The sequence below is a fragment of the Meriones unguiculatus genome, chromosome 1 (genome assembly GCF_030254825.1).
Source record: "Meriones unguiculatus strain TT.TT164.6M chromosome 1, Bangor_MerUng_6.1, whole genome shotgun sequence".
NCBI classification, from domain to species: Eukaryota; Metazoa; Chordata; class Mammalia; order Rodentia; family Muridae; genus Meriones; species Meriones unguiculatus.
The window spans coordinates 1,146,949-1,160,064 of NC_083349.1; the positions used below are offsets into that span (position 1 = coordinate 1,146,949).

Below are 13,116 nucleotides of genomic sequence, written 5' to 3' on the forward strand. Positions count from 1 at the left end.
ACTCTCACCAGCTGTCACTTGCTCTAAGGGCTTGCTGGAACCTCACCTCCACACAAGCTTTCACCTGTCCTGCTCTGGCTCAAGGACGTTCCCTCTGTCTCTCAAGAACGTCATTCCCCAAAGAGAAACAGTGCTACTCGATTCTCTGAACATCGAGTTAAACCCAGTGTTCTCCCCAACTCCACTTTTCCCAGGATTCCTTGGATCCAACTTTAGCAAACCAATTTCCTTGTCTGTAAAACTCCTGAAGAACAATCTCTGTCATGTCTGCCTTCTGAGATGATAGAAAAAAAAAACAGAATTATTTTGGCGAGGGAAGAGTGCAAGGCACTGAGTGAGCAGCCAGGATTGCTGTTCCCCCATGCTGTGTGATCCTCCACCCCCTGCTGTCCCCCGGCATAGCTGGAGGTACCGCAGTGGCCTCTGTCCACAGTGCTGAAGTCACAGCCGGCTGGAGACAGTCCGTCCTTTGTTCCCACTTTTAGTGAACATCAAACACAGAGGTTTCCAAGCTCAAAGGCTGCCCTCAAATTCAGAAAATGTCACAAAATGTTTTTATTTAACTTATTTCAAGTTTTCTTTTTTCTTTTTTTTTTTTTTTTCAAAACCATCATAGGCCAGAGATTAATCAACAGCTCAGGGGTAAAAAAGCTTGTGTTTTTAACCTGGTATAAGTGATCTATATGAGTTAGCTACCAACAAAGAAAAGAAATGTAACAACTAATGCAACCTAAGGCTACATGGAAAGAAGTCTACAGGGAGGCAAGCCATCTTGTTCATTCCGACACAAGATCTCTTGGAACAAGCCAATCAGAGTCAGGTAGCACAGACTGAAAACCTTGCATGGCTGGAATCAAATATGGCAGATTAAGAACCCATAACAGCACGAATCCTGGAGATGGTGGACATGAGGGGTGCACATGGATGACTTTTGGCAATAGGGCTTACAAAGCTGAAGGGCAGAGCTTAGAGGAAAGACGAACATTCTGAGAATACAAAGTTCTCCTCAATAAAAACCAAAGGACAACTGAATACAGGGAGGGCAGTGACTCCATCAAAACATGACAGAAGTAGTTCTGAGAGGGAGACACCTTACCAGGTACTGTCCTCCTGACGTTTGAGGTCCTGGTCAGCATTAAGAACCTTCTCATCCCTGAACCCAGCTGATCTGGAGATACATCTGTAAACTGAAGCAGTCACATGATGTTAAAGTTTAGGTATCAAGAAACCAAAACTTTAGTTCACTGGTGTAAGCTCTTGAAAGCTTTCCTTGAGAATCTTATGCAACATGCCCTCTGCTGGCCATTCCTAAAACTGCCATACCAATCTAATGTGGAAAAACAACTCAAACCCCAAAGGGTTTGGTAAGGTTAAAAGCTCACTGTAAGGTTAAAAGCTCAAGGAGATCCCAGCAAGTACCAGGAAGTTAGCTTGATGGTTAATGATAAGTCAGTGAAAAAGACAGGACAATGAGTTCAGGTGTCTAGCATTAAAATTAGGGTTCAACTGTGTCTAGGAAATAAGCTGAGGATGGATTCAAGAGATTCCTTCAGCCAAAATTATAACTAGAATCAGTATCTCAGGCAGATGCCAAAGGTGGGTCTCAGTGTGGGACCAACCCTATGTTCCTATGTCAGCACAAAGCATGTATGTATCACATGAGATGCTAAGGGTCTGACCACAAGAAGCATTTGTAGCAACTTTCTTATGCCCAGGCGAAACATCGGGTGATGAGGACCCAGTCACTGGAGAACACTGACCATGAATGCCACCCAGGGGACCAGTAGGAGAGGTGAGAAGCGGAGTATGGCAGTCTCTAGTTTCTTGGGGGTTGCTGGCTTTCACTGTGGTAACAGCAGATGGAGGAGCCTCGTTTCTCCTCAGGTGTTGCAGTCCCAGCTTCATATTAAAGCCTTCTCACACATCATACTGCCACATACAAATCATAGGTTCAGTTTGGGGAAAGAGGCAGCCCAAGAGCCAGCGCTGTTGCTGCACAGAGTTGACAGCTGTGGGGGTAGTCTTCCTTGCCTCCAGGATTCTACTAGCAACCAGGCCTGGCATCCTCCCACACCCAGATCTTAGCAACCATGAGAGCTCCTGGCAACTGCTGCCATGGTGACAAGACAGGGAACTAGGAACAGGCCAGGGGGGAGCACTTCCTCTAAAGGTTTTAGGATGTGTGCAAGACAGGGGCTCCCCCATACACAGTCTGGGAGGGGCATGTGCTCCTGCTTAAACTCCTCCTCACTGGCACCCACCCCCAACCACCTGCCCACAGGTTCCGGTTCCCTCTGGGTGAGGAAATGAGGGACACCTAGGGTTATGACGTCTCCATGAGGAGGGAGGACAAGCGGGGGTGTTCGGAGCCAACATGATCACAGATGCATACATACACTGGCAGAAATGGTGTCAATAGCCACATACTTCCCTCACTCTTCATCATGCAGTCACACGCCTGATACAGCCATTTATTTAATCATACATGTGCGCTGACACAAAATCACACATCTATAGCAAATGCAGAACCAGGCATACTACAACACAAGAATACTTACACAGATACACCCTTACAAACAAAATTATGATTACAACAGTAAATAACTCCCAGTCAGACACACACATTTGCAGTTGGACCCCATGCCCAGACAGCCCTGAACACAGTAAGAGTCAATGTGATTGAACGTTAATCACATGCCATGCTCGAAACTGAGACCACTGCATGAGTCACCTTAACTAACCCTAGAAAAGTCCTGTGGACCTGTACTGTTGCCTATAGCTCACTTGTCCAGAACAAATGAGGCACAGCTGCGGCAGACGGCCTAGAACAGTCAACAGGCTTACAGTCTATGCTGCAGTGTGCTCACTGATTCAGATGCCCTGGAAAGTGGGACAGAAGGTAACACTGGTGATACAGGTAGACAATGAAGCTTGGGCCACCACTCTTAAGGACACAAAACCTGCAGTCCCTGAAGTCCATGCCCACAGTTGAGCCAAGCCAGGTAAAGGTGTGTGGTTAAACTCTACCTCTGTGCTGGCAAAGGCAAGTCTGGGAGCAGCATGAGACAGGCCCAGGATCAGGAAGAAACATAGCTGTCTACAGTCAGGAGAAAGGACAGTGAGAGCCCCCAATCACGGGAGCCAACGCCGCTCCTGGCCCTCTCCCCATGATCCCGTCACCACGCTACGCCATTCCGTTCCCTCATCACTGCCTCATCCCTTCCTCCTCCTTCTTTCTCATCTGATTCCTCTGTCCTATCACTTTGTTCCTCCTAAAATCTCCTCCCCAGCCCTTCTCACCTCCTCTCAGCCCTCAGTTCCTCTTTGCCTCCCATCCTGTCTTCTGGCCCCCTCTCCAGTTCTCATCCCATCTCCTTCAACGGGTGCCTGTCAGTCCCGATCCTGCCCGCCCCGCCTCCCTCATGCATTGCTCCTCTGCCCCACTTCCTTTTCACCCTAATTCCGTTTCTTCTTTAAACGCAAATTCCTTTATACTTGGGAGTCCGTATGGAACACCAGGAAGAGACAGGTAGTTAAGGATATGTAGACCTCAAACCCCCAGACGGCTCTCCTGCTCTATTCTAGGGCCTAGGTTCTTACACCAAGCCTCAGTTTACAGTTCTATCTGGTTTGCATGGCCTCATAGGTATCTAAATCTATCTCTGGAAACTGCAAAGAATAAGGTGAGAGCATTTTCTCGGGCCTTTTCTTTGTCACCAAATCTCCCAAGAACCCCCTCTCCGTCTTCACCCCCAGATTACCCCTTCCAGCCCCCGCTCCCTCCAGCACAGATGGGCCTGGGAGACAGTAACGTGGGCGCCAAGCTCAGTGTCTGCTGGAGCGGCGGCTTCCGCCGGCGACGCCTCCGCAGCCCCGCCTGCTCTGAGTATCGGGGACACTGGGGCTGAGATTTAATGATTTACTAGGGGACTAGGGGGCCAGAGATGACAGCGTGTGAGAGTGTTGAGAGAGGATCATGAGAAGCTGAGGCAAAAGGTTAAAGGGAAAGCTATGCGTATTGCAGACAACAGAAACAGAGAGATGAATTAAGAATAAGACAAAAGAAAAAAAGATATAGAAGAAGACAGAATTGGGGTGAGGGAAAAGCGGGTATTACTGAGGGAGGAGGGGTTGGTGAGGAGGAAAGGCGGGTTATAAGGAGTCTGAATTGGACACTGCAGGCTCCAAGTGTGAGAAGTACCGCGAGCCAGCATGAAGGGCTGCAGAGCATGAAGGGCCACTCCTGAGTTACCCGTTACTAACGCAGAGAAGGGATCCCAAGGGCACTCAGACTATCAGCTAAGCCACGGGAGGTCAGCCCCAAGTCAAGACACGGTAAAGCCCAGCCAGGCCAGGTCAAGTTGGCTCACAATTTGACAAAAGACGGGTAAGAAGGGGTGAGCTTTCTGGCCCTGTTCCAGAAACTACACCCTCACACACACACACACACAACTCCTCTCCTTCCACTCTCCTAAATGAAGGAAAGAATGCCTGATGTCATCGCTAGCTGGTGAGTGCAGTTTTCCTATTAGGTTGTCTTTGAGGCCGCACTCGTTCCAGAAGATTCTCCCTTGATTCAAGCGATGGCCATCGCGTCTCATCGTCTCACGCTGGAGATTGGACTAATATAATTGCCCCCTCAGGCTTGAGTGGAAATCACAGGGATGAGCCAATAAAATCAAAGGGCGCCTGGGGTTGCCTCCCATGTCCCTTTCACCAATGACACGACTAGATGGAGAAGAGGCGTGGCTGATTGATCCCAGAGGGCACCAATCACACCCACACCAATCGCTGCCCGGAATGTGTGCGCGTGTGGCCGGGTGACAGGGGCGGAGAAGGGGTGGCAATCACCCGGACGCTCGTTGAGAGGTGTCCAATCACAGCAGAGCGTGAGCTGAGTGACGGGCAGATAGTGCAATGGGAAGCGCGGAGGCGGAGCCGTGGGGGCGGGCTCCCGGTCCCGCTGTCTGCGGCCGGCGGGCAGGCGACTCCTGTCCCGAGCGGAGGCGGCGGAGCCGGAGCCGGGGGAGGGGGCAGCGGCTGATAGAAGGACCGCGGCGGTGCCCGCAGCTCCTCACGGGTGAGGGCGCTGGGCGAGGACTCGGGGTCCCGGGCGTGGGGCGTCGAGAAGACAGGTCCTGGTATGGGGGTTGGGACACCGAGGGCCCACAGTCTCCTCTGCCTGAGGGGTGCGGGGCCTGGGAGCTCGGGGTCTGCCAGGTGCTGGGTGTCTGCGACGAGGGTCGGGGTGGGTCGGGTCGGGTTGGGTTGCGCCGGGCGGAGGCGTTTCTGAGCAGGCCAGCCAGCCAGCTGGGGTGACATCACCGACCCCCTCCCCCGCGCGAACCCCCTTCCTTCCTTTCCCCGCCGCGCCTTTTGTCCCGGCCAGGCTCGGTTCTGCCCCGCCCCTCCCCGCCCATCTGTGGGGGAGGAGACTCCCCGTCAGTGACTTCATTGAGTAGGTTCTTGGGGATTGGGCTTGGGTCCTCCCCAGAGAGGCGACAGGAGCTCACTGCCTCTCAGGCCCTCAGTAGCACACCTGTCACAGGTACACACACGCTGCCACTCAACAAGCACACAGTCACTTCCAGCCTCACTGTCACACAGCCATACAGCCACTCACATTCAGCCAGACTGCCGTACCTGAGAGCAGGTGGCTCCTGGACCCTCTCCCTGCACTCCGCACCTGGGGACCAGGTCCGGCTCCCGCGGCAGCAGACAGGCCTTGCTGGGCAAGGGCCTATGAGAATCTGAGGAGGTGGCTTCCAGAGCTACAGCGTCCCAAGCAGGCTCCGGTGGAGCACTCAGAGGTGAGGGGCTTGGCTGGGCATGTTTAAGCGCACAGTGCTGTCCTGCCCACCCTCAGCAGCACCCCCACTGCAGGCTCGAGGAGCTTTCCGGAGCTTCCCACACTTCTGGGGAGAAGACTTCTTAGCCAGCTTGATGTTTAAAATTCAGCTGGAGCCCTTAAAACTTCGAGCGTGGACGCTGAATGGGTTTGTAAAGTTTCGGTAAGTCCCTCCTGAGAAGGGCAGGTCAGATTCTTCCCATCAGCCATTCCCCTCGCTGCCTCCTCCCTTCCTCCCTCTCATCCTCATCTCATCCTGTTACATGCCGTTTGACCTCGTCTATACATTTGAATGAATTGCACTACATATCATTCATCTCTCTCAAACTCCTTGTTTCCACAAACATCTCCAATATTTCAGCTCTTCAGTTCCTCTCAACCCATCAGTAAGCTGTTTTCCATTTCAGCCATTTCCTGTTGTCACGTCTCCATCAGTATCCTCTCTCCTTCCCTGTACTTGACAGTCCCTCTTGCTAGTTGTCTTTTTTTTTTTCATTCCTATCTCTACCTTAACATACTCATTCTTCATCAAAGGCAGAGCCATGCCATGGGGCTCTTTTGTCATTCTACCACATGGCTTGTGGGGAGGGAGAGGGAAGTGGGGTGGAAAGAAGGAGGGAAAGGAGGCAGGTCCTGAGCATTTGCCCTGTGTCTGTAGAGGCAAGAGAATTATGGGTCTAGAATAGCTAGCAGATGGGTGGCAGAGAAGACGCTGACAGTGGTGAAGAGGTAAGGAAGGGACCTTAGAAGGTAGGTGGGTAAGCCGTGCTGCTTGCCCTCTACCCAGAAGCTGCTGGAGTTCCCTGGACACCCTGTTGCTGTTCTAGGTTTCTTCCAGTCCTGGGGAAAAGAAAGTGTGGGCTGAGACAAAGATGGCAGACCACCCCATCTCTCTCTTTCAGACTGCTTTTAATGCCGTTTCCGAAAATGGCTACCCTCCCCCAGATGCTCTTTCTTCCCTGCCTCCCCCAACTCCAGCCTCCCCCACAGACGTGACATGATGGTGTGGGGAAATGGGGGAGTACCCGCCTTTATGGTGCCTTCTCTTTGTCAGAGTGAGGTGACTCCCAGTACCGTGAGTCAACCCAGACACCTGCAGCAGGCCCTGTGGGGCAGGAACTAAGGTCACTCTCCTTGCCTACCTGGGGTCCTAGAGGTTCCCCCTCAACTGTCACAGCCCTCACTCCTGCCTGGACACCTTGTACACCTCACTACTGTGAAGCAGTCAGGGACAGAAAAGCAGGCCTCAGCTGTGGCTGCCAGCACATTATTAGAAAGACTCTGGTTCTCCCTGTTTTAACAAGGGTTGGCTCCACCTCAAAAAGGCTAAAGAATGGCACCTGACTACTCCTTCAAGTCCCTTCCCCTCCTCCCCTCCACAGGTGCTCTGATGGGAGCAGGTTAGGATGTAAGAATCAGCGCCCTGTGCTGACATCCTTGAACCCACTTAGAAGGGGAGTGTAAGCCCAGCACAGAGTCAGGTCCTACCCTGAAGAGCCTGGTAGAGGAGCGGCTTGCAGCAACAGTATTTAGGACATGGTGGTCAGTGTCCATCTGTCTTCTGGTTTCCGGGCTTTAAGAAGACCTTTTCCCTGATGCTTTTGTTCACTGCTGTTGGTACTTACACAGCACAGACAAGTATTCACACCCATCAGTGTGTAGATCTGGAAAATGAGTAAAGGCAACTGTTACCCTAGTTGGGGAAAGACAGTGCCCCCTTGCAAATGAGGGTGTAGAACAGCAGTTTCCACAGTGAGTCACTCTGTGATCTGAGTCACATGTGAAGCTTAGTGTAGTCTGGGGGCAAGGGCAGAGAGATCTAGGGTCCCCAATAGCAGAAAAGACTCCAGATTCCCATACCCTGATTCAGCTGACTGAAGACTGGAGCCTGTTCCCTGTCCAGCTGTCCTCAGCCTGGGCACCAGGCCTGAGGTGTGGCGTAGGAGAGACTATGAAGCTCAGGTGACCTCACTCAGAACACTGACCTTCTGTGTGAGTCTGTCAGTCCACAGTGCCATCTCACCCAGAAGGGCTTCTCCGGGGTCCTCAGGCTGGCCTGAGAGCCTGAGCTTCAGTCTCGCCCTACGAAGTTGGCCACAGTCTTCAGCCAGCAGGAAGCTGAGAAGGGAAGCAAAGAACTCCAGCATGTGAGAGCTGGAAGATATCATCTAGCCCAGAACTTTCACTTTACAGATGGGGAGACTGGGAATAGACATGACCTATTGAAGGTCATACAGATCATCATTTAAGGATTACAGGATCATCAGGAGTGGGGCTCAGCTGTAGAGAACAGGGCACCAAAGATTGGCCCTGGGTTCTTTCAGAAACAAGGAGCCCAGCACCGGTCCAGTGGCTGTGATGGGAAAAGATTATTACAAGATTCTTGGAATCCCATCTGGGGCCAACGAGGATGAGATCAAGAAAGCCTATCGGAAGATGGCCTTGAAGTACCACCCGGACAAGAACAAAGAACCCAATGCTGAGGAGAAGTTTAAGGAGATCGCTGAGGCCTATGATGTGCTGAGTGACCCTAAGAAACGGAGCCTATATGATCAGTATGGAGAAGAAGGTAAGAAGGTAGCAGGGTAGCCAGAATCTGGACACCTGTGTTTGTCTCGTGCCCTGGGGAAGCCAGTTCTCACAGCAGGGTTGAAAGACGCAAGTTTCCCTAGAGTAGCCCACTCACTACCTGGTCTCCACTCACTGTCCTTCCCATCTCTTTCATCCCCCACCCTTGTCCCCTTCTGGCCCTAGAGAGGCCTGGAGACTGAGCCAGAGGCCTCCCGCCTCCCCCCTCACTCCCCCACCTTCTTTCCTTCTCAGCCTTATTAGTCCTGCCTGAAGTTCCCACTGCTTCATTGGCTGATAGGAAAGGTTGGGGAGAGAGAGCCCATGACTCTCTGAGGCATTTACATTCATCAGCATAAAAGTCTGGCCCTGGAATAGCGGGGAATTAACTACTGGAGTTCCGAGTGAAAATGGTTGCTGCCACCATCCCCCAATCCCTGGCCAGCAGAACAGAAAAAGTTTGCCTTGGAGAGGAAATGGCAGGGTTCCAGGAGTGGAAGGGGAGATGTTGCTGGCATCTTACCCTGTCCCTAGGGCAGCTGGTGCCATGCACAGGGCGGGTAGCAGGAAAGGACCAAATAAAGCTTGTAAGAGGGTGGCTCCTCCCAGCACATCCCACGGGCATGATGTAGCTGCTAATTCTGGGCCTGCCCCTTGGGGCTGCCTGCCACCCGCCAGCCACAGGCACCTGTCAGGCTATATTAAGAGACATTGTCACAGCTGAGGACTCTCCTTCCTAGGAAGAACTGTCCTTCCCCTAACAACCTCCACCGCTCTTTCTCACCGTCCCCCTCTTCACCTTCCTAGCCTGTCCTCAGAATGAAACAGGCTACCGACGTACTATAGCTGACACATTGCCATGAGCAGGGGCTCAAGAGTGTTCTTTTTGTTCCGTCCTCACTTTGTGCTCTGCTCATCTCTGCCCTTCTCCCTGCGCCCTGCCTTCCCATCCCCCCTCTTTAGTCTCCATGCTGTGAGCTCATTCCGGTTTTCCCCTGATCATTCCTAGACTTGCCAATTCTCAGAGAGACCAGGCACCTGCCCAGATCCCTGGCATTGTCCGGTCTAAGGACAGCAGAGCAGAGCGGATGGGAAGTGTTGGGAGTGGGAAAGAAGGGAAGCAGTGCAGGCACCATGCCTCCCTGCGGCCTGTCTCAAAACTGCATTTAGCCCTGCGGTAGCCTAACCTTTGTTTAAGAAAGGAGGTGGGACAAGCTACCCAGAAACTTCCTCCCCCACCTCATCTATCACCAAGACCAAGTGAAGGCAACATCCAGATGTGTACCCTAGGCCACAACACTGAGTTCTGGTGTACGTCAGGTGCACTGTGGCTCAGGAAAGACCTCTGGGGAGGGAGAAGCAGCCCTGGAAAGTCAGTTATAGTCTGTCCACCCTGCCTCTTCCTCAACAGCCAGCCAAAACAATTGTGCAGAGTCTGTACAGCTCTGGCTTGGGACAAGTTGTTTTCTGCTTGAAGTGGGGTGGGTGGTAGAGCAGGAATCCCCACAGTGAGAATTACCTCCTGTTGTCATCATTCCAGTCCCCTGCTCTCTCACCAAGCTCTGCCTAGCTTCTTATCCTTGCTCCATAGCTATGCCTGCAACAGAAAGAACAGGCCCCAAGTCTTAGGAAAGGGGTTAAGAGGCAGCAGCCACAAGCCCCTGAATGCCTGCTACTTATTTGGCCTCTCTAATGAAACCCAAAACTATCATTGTGGTCTCATGAAATAAGAGGATAATGTAGGCCCAGGTTCCCAAGGCCAACTGAAATTTTAGATAAGAAGTCTCAAAGAGGGCTAAGAATATAACCTAGTGCTAGAGCACTTGCCTAGAGCACACAGAACCCTAGGTCCCACGAAGAAGCACTAAATAAATAAACAAGTAAGCCTTAATGAGAGGGCCCCCCTCCCCTGGGCCCTATCCCCGAAGCAGGACCAGTCTGTGTTAAGCCCCTCCACATCCCTCCTACTACTCCATCACACACAAATCAAAGCATCATCCCCTAAACAATACCCAGCTCCAGAGAGAGCAGCTGGGTCATCCCTTGCTTGTGCCAGCACCCTGACTTGCCATGGTCGCTCCACATTAGATGTGGGATGCCGAGTTGAGAGCTGGTCCATTGTAATCCGTGTCTGCACAATATGTGAGTGGCAGTCCCGAAAGCTGTGCAGTGCTAGTCAGAGTATGGAGATAACATAACTCATTGTTTTTCTAGAAAAATAGCTCCTCATTTCCATGTCAATTAGCTTTCTTAGTTTTTTTGTTGTTTTGTTTTGCTTTGAGACTTCTTGATTTCCAGGTTGAACAAAAAGTAGGAAAAGATGAAGCAGAATCAAAGTAGGCTTCCTCCTAGATTGTGTCCACACTTCCTTTAGGACAGGTCACTTATTATCCTCCTTTGTGGTCAAACCCTGTCTGTTTGTCTCTAGACCCATGTGTCTTGGGAAGTAGAGATTTGAGGGTCAGGTATGGCCTGTCCTATAATACAAAGCCAGCCACCCAAGCCTTTATGGTACATGTTTGGACTGTGAGTATGTGGAAATAATTACATAACAGAAATCACATTTTCTAAGCCCCCTAGTCCTGGCTTTCCCACTTTTTGGTTAACTCAGCTTGATGGACTCTCAAGATGCAGGTTGTTATGCTTTACTTTTTGAGACAAGGTCTCACTACATAGCCTAGACTAGCCTGGAACTCTCAATCTTCCTACCCATCTTCTGAGCAGTGAGATTACAGACATGTACTACCACAGCTAAATACATATTCCTAATTACGTATTCAACTGAGTGGAAATTAATCTTGTCCAAAGTTTTTCTTTTTCTGTTAGTCTAGCCCTGTCTGTGGGAGTTAAAGATTGCTTCTTTCTCTAGCCAGCAGTTCAGTGGGCAGAGGGAAGAGGCTGGGACAGGGCCAGGATGGACCACACTGCCCCTAACTTCTCTTCCCCTTTAGGCCTCAAGACCGGCGGCGGTACGTCAGGTGGCTCCAGTGGCGCCTTTCACTACACCTTTCATGGGGACCCTCATGCCACCTTTGCTTCCTTCTTTGGTGGCTCCAATCCCTTTGATATCTTCTTTGCTAGCAGTCGCTCTACTCGACCCTTCAGCGGCTTTGACCCAGATGACATGGACGTGGATGAAGATGAGGACCCATTTGGTGCCTTTGGCCGCTTTGGCTTCAATGGGCTGAGCAGGGGTCCAAGGCGAGCCCCAGAACCACTGTACCCCCGGCGCAAGGTGCAGGACCCCCCTGTGGTGCATGAGCTGCGGGTGTCCCTGGAGGAGATCTACCATGGCTCCACCAAGCGTATGAAGATCACGAGACGGCGCCTTAACCCTGATGGGCGAACTGTGCGCACCGAGGACAAAATCCTGCACATCGTCATCAAGCGTGGCTGGAAGGAAGGCACCAAGATCACCTTCCCCAAAGAAGGCGATGCCACACCTGACAACATCCCAGCCGACATTGTCTTCGTGCTCAAAGACAAGCCTCATGCACACTTCCGCCGTGATGGCACCAATGTCCTCTACAGTGCACTGATCAGCCTCAAGGAGGTAGGGGGTGTGTCTGTCTGTCTGTCTGTCTGTCTGTCTCTTGGAGGGTGATAGGAAGCATTTCCTTCCTTTCCTTTCTGGCATATTCTTTTTCTATGTAACTCCTTCTCCTCCCTCTTCACGCTTTACCTACTTTCCCCTCACTCTCTGCCTTGTTTTCCCCAGGCGCTCTGTGGCTGCACCGTGAACATTCCCACCATTGATGGTCGAGTGATCCCTTTACCCTGCAACGATGTCATCAAGCCAGGCACCGTGAAGAGACTCCGTGGGGAAGGTCTTCCCTTCCCCAAGGTGCCCACTCAGCGGGGAGACCTCATTGTTGAGTTCAAAGTTCGATTCCCAGACAGATTAACACCACAGACGCGGCAGATCCTTAAGCAGCATCTACCCTGCTCCTAGGCTCTACCCTGGCCAGTCTTGAGCCTACCACAGCAATACCCCACACTCACCCCAACTCATGTGGACCCGCCTGGATGTTCACCGGACACTGGCACTTTTCTAAAATGAAAAAAAAAAAAAAGAAAAAGAAAAAAAAAAACCAAAAAAAAAAAAAAGCCACTGAATTTTCAGGAAAATGTTCCTGTCCCCAATCCCTTTCAGAGCTGGGCTGCTTTGGGGGAATTGGAGGGAGGTGGGGAAAGCTAGCCCAGACCAGGGGTCAATTTTCTGTCACTAGCTTTGAATCCAGTTCCCACTGCAGTGGCTGAAGAGTGACTTGAGTGCTACTTGAAGATATAGATTCCTTGTCCATGCCTGTAAATAGCATGTCCTCCACCCCTTTCAGCCTTGCTAACACCCTTCCTCTCCCTTCCCTTTGGCTTCCTCCTGTTTCTGAAGAAAGGATAGGAAGGGTACCGCTTCCTACCCTGGCCCCGGGTGTGCAGTGTCCAAGGCTACCACACCAGTATTCATGCACATGAAGCACTTGCCTAAAGTCGCCTGTGTCTCTGGGAGACAAGAGAGGAGCGGAGATAGGGAGGGAAGAGAACAAGGCCATCCACTGAGCACGAGACACTTTTCATTTGGGGCAGGGAGGTGAGTGAACACTCAGGAGCCTCCACAACTGCTGCCCTGCCTCCAGCCCACAGAGTTGGAGAATCTGTCTCCCCAGCTAAGGACGGTTCAAGGGTAGAGAAAAGAAAAAGGG

At 51.7% G+C, this 13,116-nt stretch overlaps 1 protein-coding gene across 6 annotated transcripts; it reads left to right on the forward strand.

Annotated features, from left to right (window-relative positions):
• Nucleotides 1-4,953: 4,953 nt before the first annotated feature.
• Nucleotides 4,954-12,858, forward strand: Dnajb5 (DnaJ heat shock protein family (Hsp40) member B5). 6 transcript variants are annotated; one of them, XM_021634476.2, is made up of 5 exons: nt 4,954-5,080; nt 5,884-6,011; nt 8,173-8,417; nt 11,368-11,969; nt 12,135-12,858. In XM_021634476.2, the coding sequence occupies exons 2-5, from the start codon at nt 5,944-5,946 to the stop codon at nt 12,366-12,368; spliced, it is 1,149 nt and encodes a 382-aa protein (XP_021490151.1). In that variant the 5' UTR covers nt 4,954-5,080; nt 5,884-5,943; the 3' UTR covers nt 12,369-12,858. The 6 variants fall into 6 exon arrangements, with proteins under 6 accessions (XP_021490151.1, XP_021490154.2, XP_060234378.1 ...); XM_021634479.2 differs by having other exon boundaries at nt 4,955-5,080; nt 5,867-6,011; XM_060378395.1 differs by having other exon boundaries at nt 4,956-5,080; nt 5,870-6,011.
• The last annotated feature ends 258 nt before the right edge of the window (nt 12,859-13,116 follow it).

What these genes read in the sequence shown, in the direction of transcription:
- Dnajb5 (XM_060378398.1), top strand. Translation starts at nt 5,830, where the DNA reads ATGTTTAAGCGCACAGTGCTGTCCTGCCCACCCTCAGCAGCACCCCCA. An exon ending in AATGGGTTTGTAAAGTTTCG is followed by an intron (nt 6,012 to 8,172) that starts GTAAGTCCCTCC and finishes GGGTTCTTTCAG; the next exon opens with AAACAAGGAGCCCAGCACCG. An exon ending in TGATCAGTATGGAGAAGAAG is followed by an intron (nt 8,418 to 11,367) that starts GTAAGAAGGTAG and finishes CTTCCCCTTTAG; the next exon opens with GCCTCAAGACCGGCGGCGGT.